This window comes from Gobio gobio (assembly GCF_949357685.1).
Source record: "Gobio gobio genome assembly, chromosome: 7".
In the NCBI taxonomy this organism is placed as follows: Eukaryota; Metazoa; Chordata; class Actinopteri; order Cypriniformes; family Gobionidae; genus Gobio; species Gobio gobio.
Window position 1 is genome coordinate 32,046,081 of NC_137103.1, and position 19,202 is coordinate 32,065,282.

At 38.1% G+C, this 19,202-nt stretch overlaps 2 protein-coding genes across 2 annotated transcripts; both read left to right on the forward strand.

The window, feature by feature from the left end:
- Positions 1-180: 180 nt before the first annotated feature.
- Positions 181-14,713, forward strand: cops8 (COP9 signalosome subunit 8). The gene is made up of 7 exons (XM_079822039.1): positions 181-626; positions 968-1,038; positions 1,120-1,168; positions 1,249-1,381; positions 11,564-11,671; positions 13,374-13,436; positions 14,187-14,713. Exons 1-7 carry the CDS (start codon positions 555-557, stop codon positions 14,264-14,266), a joined length of 576 nt encoding a protein of 191 aa, XP_079678165.1. The 5' UTR covers positions 181-554; the 3' UTR covers positions 14,267-14,713.
- Positions 8,519-10,058, forward strand: trim63b (tripartite motif containing 63b). The gene has a single exon (XM_079822038.1). The coding sequence runs from the start codon at positions 8,650-8,652 to the stop codon at positions 9,694-9,696; it is 1,047 nt and encodes a 348-aa protein (XP_079678164.1). The 5' UTR covers positions 8,519-8,649; the 3' UTR covers positions 9,697-10,058.
- Positions 14,714-19,202: the final 4,489 nt, after the last annotated feature.

Sequence of the window (19,202 nt, forward strand, 5' to 3'; positions counted from 1 at the left end):
TTGATTAATAAACGGAAATACGGAATATTTTAATTTGGTGCAACTTCAGAACGTTTTAAACATTCAAGCAATGACTTGTAAGCACAGATGTCGCAGTAACCATCTGATTTAGGAGATATTTCTAAATACAGTGCAGTGTTATGAAAGGGTGGATTATAGACACTGAGACACCCTCTTCTCGCTAGACAACATGGTGAGCAGTTGGCCAGCAGTATCAGGACAGTCAATCAAACTTGACCGCGCAATAATATGCTTTTCTGAGAAGAGCAGTTCAGTGAGCTGTTAGTAGCCTTCTCATATATCAGCAATAGGTCTCTGAAGGAAGTAGAGCGATTCTGCATCAATATAGGCTACGTGCTAAATAGGAGTCAAAACTAGTAGCCACCCTCCCTCCTCACCCCCCCCCCCCCCCAAGCTATGCAAGAGGCGTGGTGGCGTCGTCGTTTGCGCTCCAGTCCAGCAGGTGTCAGTGTGGCGTCGCAGAACCGAGCTGCAGCGGTTTGTGTTTTCCTTAGCCGAGCCGTTAGCATTAGCATATGAAGCTCCTGTAAAAGATGCCCGTGTCTGTCATGATGGCTGAACCTGATGAAAAGCTGCTGCTGCAGTTTGAAACTCAAGAGCTGGAGGTAAAGACAGAGAGGTTGATTTATTAAAGCATTTATTTTGCTGATGTTTGTTATCTGCTAAACAGCTAACGTTACAGTATCTGGGGCTGTCAGTTGAACAACATTAGTCATGATGTAAAGCCAGCTCTAGGCATCAGTGTAAGATAAAATAAAGACTTTTAACTCTTAAACTCATTCATGTCTTATGGAACTTGTGTGTAGTAATAATTTTCCTGTTTATTTGTTGTATAACAATAACAGCCATGACTGACTGTTTTTATATAAATTGTCATATTCATCTCTTAAATGTTATACATTTTAAATTATTGAATTATTTTAAAACATGGTACCTTTTATCTTAGGCTCCTGGTGGCATTGCTACACCTCAGGTGTATTCTCAGTTACTAGTCCTGTATCTCCTGCATAATGACATGTGAGTATGTTACATAAATTATATTTGATGTTAATTTTAAATGATCAGTTCATTGTCATAATAGTCACTTGCTTTTTGCAGGAATAATGCCAGATACCTTTGGAAACGGATACCCCAAGCAATCAAAACAGTGAGTTTTATGTTTACTTCGAATTAGTCTAACATAAAGCACAATACATTTGAGATTTGTGATACAGTTTTTAATTACAGGCAAACCCAGAGCTGGCGGCTGTATGGGCGGTAGGACAGCGTATCTGGCAACGAGACTTTCCAGGGATCTACACTGCTATTGCTGCTTACCAGTGGTCTGAAAGCATTCTCCCTGTGATGGAAGCTTTAAGAGGTACTGAGATCATGTGGCTTGGGTTTTATGCAGCATTTTATGCTGTATTCCTAAAATGAAATCTATAATGAAGTTGGGTGTATTGGCTTAACGTGTCATTTGCTCTGTGGTTATTCTTGTCTTTTAAAGGGTTAGTTCACCCAAAAATAAAAATTCTGTCATTAATTACGCACCCTCATGATGTTCCAAACCCATAAGACCGTAGTTCATATTTTTGATGAAATCCGAGAGCTTTCTGACCCCACATAGACAGCAACGCAATGACCACCTTTCAATGCCTAGAAAGGTAGTAAAGACATCTTGAAAATAGTTCTGTGCTTGACCAGATCTAGACTCACAGCTAGAGGGCTGCATTGGGATTGAGTCCCGCCGGGTCCCGCGGGACCCAACGTAAATCTCGCGGGAGCGGGCGGTTTGAATTTTGCTGCGGGCGGGAATGGGCGGCTAAAAAAAAGGGATAGGGAGGTTGCCTAACGACATGATGGAGAAGATGTCAATAGATGATGTAGAAAAGAACCTCAAACGAGGTATTTACAGCACAAAAGCTAAGCAAGGAAAGTCTGACATTTGGAGAAGTTTCTCAATTGTTTTGGTAGGCAAAGTCATGCGGTATAACGTTATATGTATCCACATATTGCGCAGCTGGCAAATACATAGATACTTGATCATACCTCACCAAAAACGCTCAGCACTCCCTGCAGGTCAAGTTGACTGTTTGGCGTTTTTGACAAACAATACATAGAAGTTTAGTGAGTGGAAATGGATTTTTTCTAAATGTCCGTTTGCTATTTTGTGTTCACATTACGTTCTGTTGAAGCATGTTTTCTCAGGTTTCCTTTCAGTCGGTCACGTTCGACGGAATTGGGATCTGTTTTTTGTTTCTCAATCTGGTTTTCTGTTTTGCAAAGCAGTCTATTTTTATGTGCAAAGTTTTTGATAAAAACGAAATTATATTTGAATGTTTTTTTACATGCAGGCCAGGGAAACGAAACAAACAACCCCATGAATCTCTTTAATAATATCAATACAAATACGTGTTTTTTTTCCCCTGCGGGACGGGAGAAGACACAAAATCAATGCATCTCTATTATTGTGCGGGAATAAATTCTCGGAGTTTTGCGGGTGCGGGCGGGAGTGGACATGCATATTGCGGGAGCGGGCGGGAGTGTAACACATACGTTGCGGGAGCGGGCGGTAATGGTCAGAAATTCGGTGGGTGCGGGCGGGAGCGGGATGAAGAAAACAGTCCCGCGCAGGGCTCTACTCACAGCCCTCTTTAGCCGTATATATATATATATATATATATATATATCTCATGTCAATCTTGAGTACCTATTGAGTAGTATTGCATCCTTCATATCTCCGAAAAGTCTTTAGTTTTATCATATTTATAAAAGACAGATACACTGTACAGAGTCTTTCCGAATAAAACCGAGCGGCTGGAGGCGTATCGTGTGGGCGGAGCTAAAGAGTCACAAGCGCGCACAGCTGTTGAGTTGAGAGCGCCTTAAAGCTGTGACATCCTACGTCAGACTAGTGCGTGTTTACATAGAAAAACAATGGAATAGTAGCGCATGATGAAAATACAGTCCATTTACCATTTGTGAAGTCCTGTGACCTGTGCAGCGCAGCCGAAGACTTTTCTAAAGCTGAGCAAAGCGCGTTGATGGGTGAGCTTTTGCTCTCTCGCTCTGGTCGACGTGTGCGCGCACTAGGGGTGCACCGATCCGACTTTTTCAGTCCCGATACCGATGCCTGGGCTTTGTGTATCTGTCGATACCCGATACCGATCCGATATATTGTTGAATTAATAATAAACTGTATATCTTCCACCTTATACCTTCCTTGAAGAGACTAAAGGCACCAGACTTTACTAACTAAACATAACTAAGACAAAATAACAGATGTATGTAAGGTGTTGAATTCTTATTTATTTAAAAAACAATTGTGCATTCAAATCTAAAATAGAATGTAATCTAACTTCTTTAAATAAATAAAATGTAGCAGTGGAAACAAAAAACAGTGTATTGGTCAAACATACAATAGTAATCTGACAGTTACCAAACATTTTTTACACTACAGATAATTGTTTTGGTATATAATCATATCAATATTAAAAAGTAGCATTACAAATTAACAAATAGTCTAATTTTCTACCATATGCAATTTAATAAAAATTTTCAGCTAGCTAATAACAACTTTGTTCTGGTTTCACCTCACTCCAGATTAAATGATTGTAGGCTAGGCCTATTTATTTTACTACACATTGTCAACAGAAATAAGATGAAATACTGTTGATAATTAAAAATAATTCTTACTACCCACTCTTGCTAAAATGGGTAAGCACACTTGTGTTCTCATTTCAGTTGCGTTCTGAGTAAATTAATAAACTGAGTTCATGAGTTCAGTGTTGGACAGATCAGTTGTTCTGGCCAGTCGTTAAAATGATTCGGTTCAAAGGAGTCATTAGGTCACGAATCAGACATTAGCAGACGCGTTGTGTGCGAATCCCGTCTGTTAGAACATTGCGAAAGATGTCAACACACAGAAAACACTTCATAACTGGATATAATTTGTCTCCCGCTTATTGAAAGTATGCTTTATGTCAGCTGGTCAGAGAAGAGTCAATGTTTTTGAGAGCAATTCACACCCAGTGATAATTCAAGGACAAAATTGTCCGAATGTGTCACGTGCAACATGGTTTCGGTCTTCCGAGCTTTTGATTTGGATTAATATGTGAAATATGAGAGCGAACACTGATTATTTTGAAGACCCAGAGAGCGCGCGAGGGGGAGGAGCTCTCAGATCGGTCTCTCTGTCACTCAGTCACAAGCGCAGCATCTGTTCTACATCACTCGTAAATCACAATAACTCATCAAATTAGGCTTTGGCCGTCAAAAAAATGTCAATGCAGGAAAGACCCTTACTTTGCAGTAATACCCTCGAAACAGCGACGAACTAGTTGGCGTGGCAAGCGTGAAATATCTCCTCCACACAGCCGAATCTCTGGCTCGCTCCCTTCTAGCATGCGACACACGTGAAGCTGACGAATGACGTAGGTTCTGCTGCGACGGAAAAAAACACCTTGTGGCTTGTGGATCTGTTAATTTTTCCGATCCCCGATCCAGCTATTTTGTCAGTATCGCGGCCGATATCCGATCCTAATATCGGATCGGTGCACCCCTAGCGCGCACATGCCCGTACAAGGAAATTCTGCCCTTGTTGACGTCACATAGGCCCATACTTGAAAACAACTTTCCGAAACTTGTGAGAAACCGGAAGGAGTATTTTTGGCACAGAAATACTCCATCAAACTTATTTTTTGAAACTTTGGCCATGTTTAGTCAAGTCAACTTTATTTATATAGCGCTTTTAACAATGTAGATTGTTTCAAAGCAGCTTTACAGTGTTAAACAGGAAAATAATGCAGCATAATTTTATTCAGCTGTATAGCCATTCTGGAAAAAACGCTGATGTCATCAGTTCATTTCAATTATCATACAGTGACAGTGTGGGCTTTAGATCAATAATTCGATCAGTAATTTAGTTTAAATGGTTAATTTAGTTTATTAATTAGATTTATTTCAATGTTTAGTTGAAAAATTGAGTGTCCCCAACTGAGCACGCCAAGCCAGAGGCAACAGTGGCAAGGAAACCAAAACCCCATTAGGTGACCTAATGGAGAAAAATAAACCTTGGGAGAAACCAGGCTCAGTCGGGGTGCCAGTTCTCCTCTGGCCAATTAACAAACAGCGTATTATTATTATTATTATTCTGGCAGCTTTACAGCTCAGAGGTCATAATAGATCGGAAGCATGGATTTAGCATGGGAATTAGACATGTGCCGGTAAACGGTAATACGATATACCGCAATAATGAACATGCACAATATTGTTATCGTGGGCACTTCAAAATACCGTGAATAATTATTTATTACAAATTATTCAGATTTTTAGAATGAATTTTAAGAATACTTTACCCATCAACCGTTTAAAATGAAAAACACGTCAAAGAGGAACGCGCACTGATGTAAATAGACCGTGCATGAGCCGTTTCCCCAGTAATCAGATAACCTAATACATAATACTTAAAGATTTAAGGCTATTCATTTTCAAACTTGCATTTTATATTTTAATCTGGACTAAATTACATGCCCTAGGTATTGTTTGAATATGTTCTGACTGTTGTTCAATCACACACTCTACAAGGCTCCAGTATTTAACATTAGTTCCTTCATTAACAAACTGACAATGAAAAATACTTCTAAAGCATGTATTAATCTTAGTTAAATGTACATTTCAGCATACCTATTGTTCTTTATAATTCTTTTGCACTTTTTTTTACTTTATACATTTTTGTGTATTGCTTTATTGTATTTAAATGTTTGGTTCTTTTGTTATAAGAAAGTGATTTAACCTGTTATAGTATGACAACACTTTTTTTGCAACTTCAATATCGTGATAATACCATATACCGTGATAAAAGCTTCAGCAATTAATCGCAACATGAAAATTTGATACCGGCACATGCCTAATGGGAATACAAGTCTTTAACAGTGTAAAAAACGTAGAAAGCATGAAATAGCCCCCCTTTAACAGCGCACTGATACACGGGGAACTAAAGCACAGAGAATTTCAAAATTCTATTACAATCTTGTTTTCATTACAATGCAATGTATATGACAGATTGGCGCTGCACATCTCGCACTTAACTGTATTTCATGATCAAAGTGATTCCAGGCATCACTGCAGTGCACAATCCAGTTTCACTTTATTTCGCCCGTCTGGAGGCGTGCTGTCTAAGCTAACCTATCAGACTTCAGGTACTGCCCAAAATGCTGTAATAACCAATCAAAAAAAGAGACAAATATATTTTTTTAAAGTCAGGGCGATCATAGTTTCATGATTCATGATCAATCATCGCTGTCACGTTCGAGTACTTGATTACTTGAGTACTCTTGCCCATCCCTAGTTTGGAGATTATGATGTTATAAGACTGCTGCGAAAACCCCAGAAAAAGTGATGCAATTTATTGTTTAATTTTATTATTATTCATGCTTAACATAACTATTAGAAAGTATATATGACAGGTCATAAAATCAAGGGCCTGTCAGTCGGAGCGATCGATTTTGGCTAAAGGGTGAGCGGAGGCAAAACAGCGTCTTTTTGATATAGCGACAACATTCTCTAATGCAGCTCAACCAGGCCTCGTCCTCTTTTTTTGCGTATTCCGTGGGCAGATATTATTTAAATGAATAACATTGTGAATTCACAAAGCCCGGGAAAAAATGCGTTGAAAAATGTGTCCAACACGTCGTTCGTTATAGTTCTTGGAAAGTGAATTCTGTTATAAAAATATCTCCCTTTGGAGTGGTTTTTGAACTTTGTAACCTTGCAGATCTTTTTTTAATGCTCAAACAGCAACGTGGTCTTGTTGCTCTCCCACGTGGAGAAGAGGAAGTGTTGCGTTCGTTTGCGTTTGTAGTGTGTTTGTCGCCATGTCGTCCAGACGCTGTTATTTTCATCCCGGAGTCAAATCACCTTTGTTTGGCCTTCAGGGACGCTGTACTTTGAGCGCATGCATCTCCCCGTTATGGTAAGAGGCGTGACCTTTCCGGGCAACGTGCGCTAAGCGGCTGTCGAATCACAACACGGGAACCGCTGGCACAATCAGAACTCGTTACGTATTTCTGAAGGAGGGACTTCATAGAATAAGGAAGTCATCGAGCCGTTTTTAGGACAGTGAAAACAGCGGTATACAGATAAGTAAATTGTGTGAAAAATACTGTGTTTTTTTACACGCGAAAAATGAACACATTATATTGCACTCTGTAAACACAATCAAAGCTTCAAAAACACAGGAAAAACAGAATTTTTTTGAGGAGGAATGGATTTTAAATGCAGGGATGGAAATCTCTAAGGTTTCATAAAAAATATCCTCATTTGTGTTTGGAATTTAAACGAAATTACATGAGGGTGAGTACATAATTACAGAATATTTTTGTTTATATATATACCTTTATAAATACAGCCTTGGATAAAGCTATTTAAAACTACTTGCATCAACGATACATATCGTCAAAATGTTATATCGCGATATATCGATTAATGATGTATGTTAAAAAAAAATTGTGTAAAAAAATTATCATTGAATATGGATGGCTGTGCAAAAAGAAATTAAAATTTACTTAAGGAAGTGGCAAATATCTTGCTCTCAAATGCCATTTCAATTGGTTCATGACTAAACTTAGCTCAGACATTTAACTCTGTATATTCATAGGCCAAGTGTGAATCCTTCGAATGATGACTGCTTGTAGGGACAATTTAAATGTGAAAGTTATTTTATCATTCAAATGCTAAATTTTGTTGTATCCTTTTGTTGTACTAAGAGAGCAAGAGTTATTTTGCAATCTCTTCTTTGTGTTTAATATAGTATCTTCAGGGTTCATGCTAAAACACAGCTTTCATTTGATCCCCACGTGCCAGCACCTGACCCACCCAAGCCAAGGATAGGTTAAAAATAACCCTTTCCATGTGTTCATGGGTTCCCTGTGTACTGTGTTTTAGGACATCAACAGTTGTTTTTTCCACAAACAAATTACTCAAAAACATTTGAACACAAAATTATTTAGAACAATTACACATTTTGAATTATTTATGGGTTGTAATAATAATATGTAATCATAATACTAGGGAAATTAAAAAGCATGGAGGAGCTTGTATACATTTATATTTACTTGAATAATTGTTTTAGGCTTCTGGACATTTATTGAAGTCAAAAAACAGTTAGTGCACAGTTTGGTATTTTCTTCTTAATTAGTCTGTGCCGGGCCTTTAAGATATTAGCAATACAAATTCAAAGGGCTTTTTTTGTTACAGACAGGGCTTGTTTTCTTGACATGAAACTTGTTTGTCACCACTCAAATATTTTGCCATTGAAATCTCACTGTACAGGAAAGGGTAGGGGTGTTATGGTATCATCATGACACAACACATGGGTTTAAAGGGGTGGGGGCTTTTGAGTCTCCAAAAATTAATCTTGAAAACAAGTGGATAGGAATGCGTGTTCTGATTGGATGGAGGAATGGCATGTCACCCACTGGCTGAGGGTAGTATAAAGCCCAGGGCCACTGTGCCCCAGAGCAGATCTGATAACTGCAAGGAATCATTTGCTGCTGTGTTGCAGTTTATTTTTAACATATATTTTTTCGAGGCGACAGCCACTGAAGTGGCTGAAGTGAAGTAAAAAGAGGCAAAGCGACCACTGACATGGAAATTCAGCGAACTGCCTCTTTGTTGGGTTCTCCTGACTCCATGGAGAGCCTTGAGAAACAACTGAGCTGCCCGATCTGTCTGGACATGTTCACTAAACCAGTGGTGATCCTGCCCTGTCAACATAACCTTTGTCGAGGATGTGCTAGTGATCTTTATGACTCTCGAAACCCTTACCGTTTCTCCGGTGGTGTCTTCCGATGCCCTACTTGCCGCTTTGAAGTGGTTCTCGATCGTCATGGTGTGCATGGACTTCAGAGAAATCTTCTAGTTGAGAACATAATTGACATATACAAACAGCAGCAGGAGGGTGGCGTTGGAGGTGGTGGAAGCTCCACAGAAACTTCGATAAAACCCAAAAGCTCCAAGGAGCCAATGTGCCAAGAGCATGAGGACGAGAAGATTAACATCTACTGTGTGACTCACCAAACTCCCACCTGCTCCATGTGTAAGGTATTTGGCCAACATAAAGACTGTGAGGTGTCACCACTTGCTAGTGTCTATCAGGCTCAAAAGGGAGAGCTGAGTAACGCCATTGATGCTCTTGTGGCAGGGAATGGTCGCCTTCAAGCATTGCTCAACCAGATGGAGGAGGCCTGCACAGTCGTTCAGGACAATTCTCAACGTGCCAAGCAAAGGCTTGGTGAATGCTTTGATTCTCTGTATGCAGCCTTGGAAGAGCGTAAGAATGCCCTCTTGGAACGTATTGGCAAGGAGCAGGATGAGAAGGTAGCTGCCCTCCGAAGTCTGGCTAGGCGTTATGGGGATCGTCTTCAGGCAGCCACAGAGTTGACCGACACGGCAGTGCAGGCGCTGGAGCAAAGTGGTGCCGCTGAGTTCCTGCAGGCCTCCAAGAACCTGATTGCCCAGACAAAGGACACTGCGAAGAGCTCTCTTGCTGAAGAAAGGCCGGAGCCAGGCTTTGAAAGAATGGACCATTTCACTCTGGATACAGAACATGTGGAGACTTTGTTGTCCAAGATGGACTTTGGAGCAGATGAGGAGGAGGAATTTGAAGATGCTGAAGATCAGGAAGAGGAGTAAATGGGTTGCAGGAAAGGAAGAGTGTCTTAGAGGTTTAATAGGATGTGAGGAAGGACAAGAAGATCAAGCAAGGATGGCGACAATGAGAAAGAAGAGGTTTTAATGTTCGCATATCACTGCTAAGCAGTGTCAGCATTTCAACTCGTATCATCATAAGAATATTTCAGATTAACTAGGTGCTGTTTTTATACTTTTTATAATGTAGTTTAAATTCTGTTGTCACTTTAGAAGTTCTCTTCATACTTTTACATTTGTTTGATCATTGCTGTCATTTCACAATATTTGGTTATGTAGTTCTGTATGTTCAGTTTACTCAAATGTGGATTTAATGCTTTGATATCAAATAAAATATTCAAATTTGAGATTTGAGTTTATTTATTTATAGTTTTAGATGTACAACCCAAGTTACACATTTAAGGATACAGTTTAAATGGAGTATCTTGGACTTAACTGGTAACTGTTCTGAACTCTGTGCTCTCTTTGCTCTCAACTTTCTTCTCTGGTAAAAGGCACATGCTATTTTTAAATGGGTAAGAGGATGAGATATGGCTGGGGGGACCTTGGGGTAGGATACCAGAATAGGACAGATGGATACCACTTCCACCTCCCCCAGCAATGCCTTGCTCAGCAGCACTTGCTATTCATGTTAGAGGGTCAAGGCGAGTGAGGAGTCAGGAACTGGGAACCATGTTGATTATCGTGAATTGACAAGCATTTGGGAATAACTGTTGTTAAAAAATAAACAAGCAACATACAATAAATCCCCTGTAATTTACAAACAGAACTTGTATTCACTGCTGACCTCCTTGGTGTTGCATACCAGTAGCTGTTGCTATGAGAGTTGCAAAGTGTTTAGAAGTGTCTGTAAGCCTTTGAATCATACTCCGCTCCATTATAGCATGTATCTCCTTTAGGTTAACCTTGGGTTGATAGATAATGTCACACAATTTCTTTAGTGCCTTCACAACATTACAAGTCTGTTTCAGTAATCAGAAGTGTGACAAATACATTTACTGACATCACCTCCAATCTTGATAACATTTAAAAAGCATTGGTTGTTCTCTCAATTTGCGTAATTACACTCTGAATTAAGCAAAACGATTGGTTTTTTGTTTCATAATCAAATTTCTCAATGCATAATGCAACTTGAATGTGTAAATAAACATGATTTGAGTTTAGACCTTTTTTCACGTAATAATATTTACACGTAAAGCAAGTTTAAAATGATAAATGTACATTATTGCCTAGAAAAAAGTTTTTATTTTGCATAAACTTATGGGGTCGGTAAGATTTATTATGTTTTGAAAGAAGTCTCTTATGCTCACCAAGGCTGCATTTATTTGATTAAAAATATAATTTGTTTCATAATCAAATTTCTCAATGCATAATGCAACTTGAATGTGTAAATAATAAACCAATAATATTGTTAAATATATTTCCAATTTAAAATAATTGTTCTACTTTAATATATTTTGAAACATCATTTATACCTGTGATGCAAAGCTGAATTTTCAGCAGCCATTACTTCAGTCTTCAGTGTCTCATGATCCTTCAGAAATCATTCTAATATGCTGATTTGGAAAATTATCAAGTATAATTTTTTTTATTCTCAGTTGAAAACATTTGTGTTGCTTAATATTTTTGTGTAAACTGACATTTTTTTCAGGATTTATAAAAAAAAAAGCAAAAAGCAAAAAAAAAGCTCAGTATGACAGCATTTATTTGAAACAGAAATATTTTGTAACATGTCTTTACTGACACTTTTGATCATTTTAATGCATTCTTGCTGAATAAAAGTATCACATTTGGGAGATTGTCACCTTTGGAAAATCTCATGTGTTTTTCTTGCATTTTGTGTTTCTTGTAGAGTCCACGCGTAGGATGGCATATGGACTTGTAGCTCAAGCTTACACCTCTATCAGTGCAGATGACTTTGCTGCCTTTGTGGGATACTCTGTAGAAGAAGCAGTAAAAGGTACATAATCCAAGATAGTGCCACAACACACACACACACACACACACACACACACAAATATATGTACATTATGTACACTACCAGTCAAAAGTTTGGAATCATTAAGATTTTTAATGTTTTTAAAGAAGTCTCTTCTGCTCACCAAGGCTGCATTTATGTTATTATAAATACAAAAAAGCTGTAATATTGTGAAATATTATTAAATGATTATTAACTCTTTTCTACTGGAATATATTTTAAAATGTCATTTATTCATTTATTCATTAATTTCGAGCAGCACTACTCCAGTCTTCAGTGTCCTATGATCCTTCAGAAATCTTTCTAATATGATGATTTGCTGCTCAAGAAACATTTATGATTATTATCAATGTTGAAAGCAGTTGTGTAAAACTTTTTTTTTTTGGATTCTTTGATGAATAGAAAGTTCAAAAGAACAGTATTTATCTGAAATAGAAAGCTTTTGTAACATTGTACTACCGTTCAAAAGTTTTGGGTCGGTAAGATTTTTTTATTTAATTTTTTTTTTGGGAAAGAACTTAAAGAAATTAATACATTTATTCAGCAAGGATGAATTAAGTTGATCTAGTGACAGTATAGACATTTATAATGTTGCAAAAGCTTTATATTTCGGATAAATGCTGTTCTTTTGAACTTTTTATTCATTAAATAATCCTGAATAAAAATTGTACACAACTGTTTTCAACATTGATGATAATAATAATAATAATAATAATAATAATAATAATAATAATAATAATAATAATACATGTTTCTTGAGCAGCAAATCAGCATATTAGAATGGTTTCTGAAGGATCATGTGGCTTTTAAGACTGGAGTAATGATGCTGAAAATTCAGCTTTTAATCACAGAAATAAATTGCATTTTAAAATATATTCAAATAGAAAAAAGTTATTTTAAATTGTAAATAGATTTTTTGATCAAATAAATGCAGCCTTGATAAGCAGAAGAGACTTCTTTCAAAACCATTAAAAAATCTGAATGATTTTAAACTTTTGATTGGTAGTATATGTATATGATGGACTTATCATGGACTTATATTTTGAACAAATACATTTAAACAAGCCTGCAATTCTGTTGGAGTATTTTCACACGTTTGGTCATCATTAGAAAAAAAGTCATTTTCTTTTTGGCGTCAAGTCATGTCGGAAAGATTTATGAGTTTGAACGCCACCACAATGTCATAAATACCAACAGGACATTAGGGACTTAAAAAAAAAAAAAATCTGTACAAGTTGGGGGCATGTCAGTGAGAAACAGAATACCATAATACTTACAGGTGTTTAGCAGTGGCATTGTCAGTAAAAATAAGCTAATTGCCTGCATGAAATATGGTAGCATTGTAATATAACAATACGATAAAGCTTACAGGTGGCTTCCTAAATGAATTAAAAACATAAAAAAAGCAAAACACACCTGATGAACATTATTTGTACATTTATTTGTGCATTTTCTAGAAGTAGAGTAAAAATCTTGCTGTATTTGTGTTTGACTCAAACCGCTTGAACGGACCTGACGTAATAAACACGACTTCCCAACTCGTAAATACAAACTTCCCAGGAGGTCTTGAATGCAACATATGTCTTGATCTTCTGCAAAAGCAACTTGAATCGGTTTAGAGATGTGCAAACCCTCTATTGTGCAACACTTTATAATCTAAATGTCCGTTTTTCTTTCACTCAAGGTGTAGTTAGCCATGGGTGGCAGGCAGATCCAAACACCAGGATGATCATGCCACAGAAACCAGGTGGGGGCACTGTTTCACTTCTTATTAACAACAAGAACAGATGTTTTTTGTCCAATCTATGACTCATTCCTCCATTAGGTTTTATTCATGGCCCCTCCTCTGTATAAAGAGCTTGTTCCGTTGAGTTAACGGTTCTGCATGGGTCTGCATTTCATAACAAGCATGTGAATGGGTGACTTCACTCCAATTCCATGTTCATCTCAGACTGGCTCTCACAGTTTCTTGAAGGTTCCTTCATTTTGTAAATTACAAGAATTTCATCAGTTTTTGGTCACCTTCTGTTCATAGTTCTGAATCATGCTGCTCTTTGAGTTTTATATTTTAGTGCACACAGCTTTTTATGTGTTTGCCTGTAACCGTTGAGAACCGTTTTTACGAGACACATTTATTCCAAAGAAACAGGAACAAGCAGCATCTGGGTTTCTGCACGGGCCTCGTGAGACAGTGCAGATGTCTGTAACATATTTGAGTAACTGATGATTGAGAAATTATTCCCTGTACTGATGACCTGCAGCTTTCACTAAAAGCAGCTGAAGTTTATTAATTCAACAGTTGCCATGACATATTTTTCTTCCTTTGGCTGTCGCATCTGTAACAGTCTCTCTCTCTCTCTCGCACATATTCATGCGTTTTTTCTGTGGCTTGTCTTTGTTTACATTCGTATGTCTATGTGTTATAGAGCAGATCATATTGGACTTGAAGGAATCCCCTCTCCTCTCATGTTTCTGTTCTGCCTTCCCCTCTCTCCAGATCCACCCCCGGTCTCTCTGGTTCCAAACGAACAACAGCTGGCCAGACTTACTGACTACGTGGCTTTTCTTGAGAACTGATAAGCACTCAACCCTCTCTCATCCTCTTCCTTGCCACCTCTCAGATACTCAGTTATACGGAAGAAAACCCTCTGGTGTCCACGACCCTTCACACACACACCCATCTGTCCTGCTCAGTGATGGAGCCGCCATCTTTCTCTTCTCTGTTCTGATTCTTGAACTCATCAACCACAGTGATATAAGACAATTTCCAAGTGGTTGTACTTGTATAAATTTTACATCTGCTTTGAAATATGGCACTGCTGTCAATATTGTAAATTATTATTTTTCAGCATAAATACTTCACTATATGCATAAACTGTTCAGGCCGTTTGTGCTGTATTGATGTTAGTTCAAAATTTGATCTCTGTAATTTCGGTCCAACGAAGACAATGGTTTGTGATGGTTCAGACTTCCATCTACATATGTTGTACAAAATCACTCATCGGAATAAATCACCACATTTTACATATGTGTAGTTTTATCATATTATACATTTTGGCACATCATGAATCGAAATGACTACTACTTGAAATATTTAACACCAGTCACATTTTTAAGGCCATGCATACAATTATATATTATGTCAACAGTATTCTCCTATGTTGATGCAGTTAAAAAATCACTGAAAGTTTTCCAACATTTTCTTGTTGGAAAAATAAGTTTATGAAAATTGGGTTATTAGGCAGAGTTTTCAGTGAAGGAAAAGTTCAGTTTATGATAGCAAAAAAGCACCTGAAAAAAAGAAATTGTTTAACAGTGCAAACAACCGACAGCTTAAAGCAGTTTATTTTGGGAGATGCAAAGTTGTATTTAAGATGTTTTCCAGTGTCTAACAAGTGTTTTGTTGACTGTGCATCTCTGTCTGCTGTTCAGATGTTTTACACTGCCTCCTTGGTTTCTCGCGCAGAGTGGTTTTGAAAAAGTAGAGGAAACGTACCAGCTGTTGGCCACGGTCACATCCTTTCAGCTTGAGAATAAAAGTGCACTCCATATGCGCTGAAACAAGGGCATAATGGTCACTTGGAAAGAGCCAGATCTCTGGCACTAGGAAAGTTCACCATTTGCACCTATCTGGGTTAAAACCTTCAGCTTTTATTTCAAAGACTGAACCGTTCAGTTTATTATAGCTTTTTCAAACATTTTAAAGGAGACTTAAAGCTTGATCTTTTCACTTCAATCTATTTTGTCCAATAAAAACTCAAAACGTTATTAAAATATTGACATACAGTGCATCTGGAAAGTATTCACAGCGCTTCACTTTTTCCACATTTTGTTACGTTACAGCCTTATTCCAAAATGGATTAAATTCATTATCTTCCTCAAAATACCCCATAATGACAACGTGAAAGAAGTTTGTTTGAAATCTTTGCAAATGTATTAAAAATGAAAAAAATCACATGTACATAAGTATTCAAAAGCTTTGCCATGACACTCAACATTGAGCTCAGGTGCATTCTGTTTCTACTTATCATCCTTGAGATGTTTCTACAATTTGCTTGAGTCCACCTTTGGTAAATTCAGTTGATTGGACGTGATTTGGAAAGGCACACACCTGTCTATATAAGGTCCCACAGTTAACAGTGCAACTGCATGTCAGAGCACAAACCAAAAAAAGTCCAAGGAAGTGTCTGTAGACCTCCGAGACAGGATTGTATCGAGGCACAGATCTGGGGAAGGGTACAGAAAAATGTATGCAGCATTGAAGGTCCCAATGAGCACAGTGGCCTCCATCATCCGTAAATGGAAGAAGTTTGGAACCACCGGGACTCTACCTAGAGCTGGCCGCCCGGCCAAACTGAGTGAACGAGGGAGAAGGGCCGTGGTCCGGGAGGTGACCAAGAACCCTATGGTTACTCTGACAGAGCTCCAGCGTTTCTCTGTGGAGAAAGGAGAACCTTCCAGAAGAACAACCATCTCTGCATCACTCCACCAATCAGGCCTGTATGGTAAAGGGGCCAGACGGAAGCCACTCCTCAGTAAAAGGCACATGACAGCATGCCATGAGTTTGCCAAAAAAAGCACCTGAAGGACTCTCAGACCATGAGAAACAAAATTATCTGGTCTGATGAAACAAAGATTGAACTTTATGTCAGGAGGAAACCAGGCACCGCTCATAACCTGGCCAATACCATCTCTACAGTGAAGCATGGTGGTGGCAGCAGCATCATGCTGTGGGGGTGTTTTTCAGCAGCAGGAACTGGGAGACTAGTCAGGATCAAGGGAATTTACAGAGACATCCTTGATGAAACCTAAGACTGGGGCGAAGGTTCATCTTCAAACCGGACCACGACCCTAAGCATACACCCAAGATAACAAAGGAGTGGCTATGGGCCAACTCTGTGAATGTCCTTGAGTGGCCCAGCCAGAGCCCAGACATGTCTTGAACCCGATTGAACATCTCTGGAGAGATCTGAAAATGGTTGTGCACCTATGCTCCCCATCCAACCTGATGGAGCTTGAGAGGCCTTGCAAAGAAGAATGGGAGAAACTGCCCAAAATAGGTGTGCCAAGCTTGAAGCATTATACTCAAAAAGACATTAGGCTGGAATTGGTGCCAAAGATGCGTCAACAAAGTATTGAGAAAAGGCTGTGAATACTTATGTACATGTGATTTATTTTTTTTCTTGGTTTTTTATGTACCAAATTTGCAAAGAATTCAAATAAACTTCTTTCACGTTCTCATTATGGGGTATTGTTTGTAGAATTTTGAGAAAAATAATTAATTTAATCCATTTTGGAATAAGGCTGTAACATAACAAAATGTGGAAAAAGAGAAGCGCTGTGAATACTTTCCGGATGCACTGTATGCCGAAATTGTGTGTGCATGCATTTTCTTTTGTACTTCATTATTCTATAACTTCAAAATAATCTTTTTTTTTTTTTTTGGCTGTTCGATCAAGTGACAAAAACTTCAAAGGACATGTTTCTAGATCTGAGATCATCAACGACCTTACACTACTTCAAACAGTAATAAATGCAGACCAGCTGAACTGAAGTCTGACATCAGGAGCGGTCAGAGGTCACAGACACAGGCTTTACAGGAGCAGCTGGGGTACGTGTGTGAAACGGCTCAGCCATTTGTTAGGTTCTACTGCAAGGCCAAATGAAACTGATATCCATTGCTAAACTTTGAAAGTTAGCGTTTGTTTTTGATTTTTTGCTTGATTTTGTTTTTATTATTGTACTTGACAAATGATAAATCAACATTATTATGATGGTGTTGTTCTTTGGTTAGGCCTAGTGTCTTAATAAAACAAACATCCCTGAGGTAGGTTTACAAAACCAGATCTTACCTCTTCTTTGACAGATGTTCGTAAAGTGCTATTGGCCATTCCTAATGAGTTCGCCTTTTCCAAGGGTTAAGGGTTATGTCTGTATCCCATCATGCTACATGCCACAGAGGTGACGTGCAGTAAAGGTGAGCGGATTTCAAATCCTTCTCTTCTACCCAACTCTCTCATGCAATCCTCTTTGAAGAGATTTCTTCATCCTAGATTTGTCTCTCAGCAACATGATAGCAGAACGAAAGTCTGTAAATTAATCTGTAGGCAATGTAGCATATACCTGCTGTTGCTGCAGAAAAACAACTTCTTCAAATAATTTATTTGTAATACTGCTCTTTTTTCTCTCTCTCTCACTGTAATACTGGACATTGTCTGCATATGTTTATAATTTCAATTCAGCACTGTAAGTGTTGCCATCCTTCAAAACTGAACTCCATTGGTCAGATCAACAGTACCGTCATTCTGTTTATGGACAGAGAGCGTTGTGAACCATTGAGGAAGAAGGGCTATTTGTCAAAACACAGAGTAATAGATTTATTGAATTTAAATAAACAAAAATCCTGCCACATGTGAAGGGAAAATGTTTCCATGTGGGTGGATGAGTCATAAGCTCTTTTTTTTCCAAGCTATGAAGTATTAAAACTGTGTGTGTGCTTGTACGAGACAGAAAAACAGTTTTAAAATAGCAAAATATTCTGAAGAGGCTGTTTGTTCTGACTAATTGCCGGTGTAAAGCTATAACATCTTTTATGTTTTTACAGTTAATTGTTGCCAATGGGTCAGGGGAGGGGTAGACGCTTGTGATTAAAGAATGTGCAGTGCTTACAACCTCACACAGTTTAAAGAGTGACTCATTTAATTTATCCCATATGGAATTCCCTAATTTTAGCTGATCTTTGTGCATTTCACATGCCTTGTTAGTCCAGAAGAAGTCAGAGGTGGACAACATTGCTTTGTCATTATGTCTCTGTATGTAAACTACGGAAGCGGTCAGACCAACATGAAGGTGGCATCCAAATACAAAACATGCTCTCCGTAGCGAACGTTTTAGGTTCTCCTCTGTGGTGAGTTGAGCTCACACAGATTAAAACACAATCCTTTTAAGATAGTCAAACAAACAGCAGCTGCTTTTTGTTTGGCTCCAAGTCATTGTGCATTTTTTTTAGTTCCAGCATTTTGATCTTAGATTTTAAAAAAAAGAAAAAGATTTATCTTCTTTCTACAAACATCTGTCATTGTTTTTCTTTGTGCAGAGGTTTTGTTGTCATCCAAGATTGTATCCCACTTCTGTCTAGATTCTATGTTTGTTGAAATTGTTCAGCTGTCTGGTTGATCCCAATGATTCATTCGGCCTGCGTTTGTGATTACGAGTTGCATGGACACAGTGGTGTATTATCAACTGCGCTGCCTGGGCACTGACCTGAAGCCCACCCAACAGGAAACCCAAATATCCCGGCCATTTCCAGGGACCCATGCAATTATTATACCCTGTCAAATAGTGTATTACAGAGTTTAAGCATTGTAACTTTCTTATTAGGCCTAAAACACATTGTAAATAGTATAATATTATACTATGATATAATATTATACTAGAGTTTTTTATATGCTTTTTGTGTAGCTTTATAATTTTATCATTGATGTTATGAAAATCGCAGTCAAAAAAAGAAAAG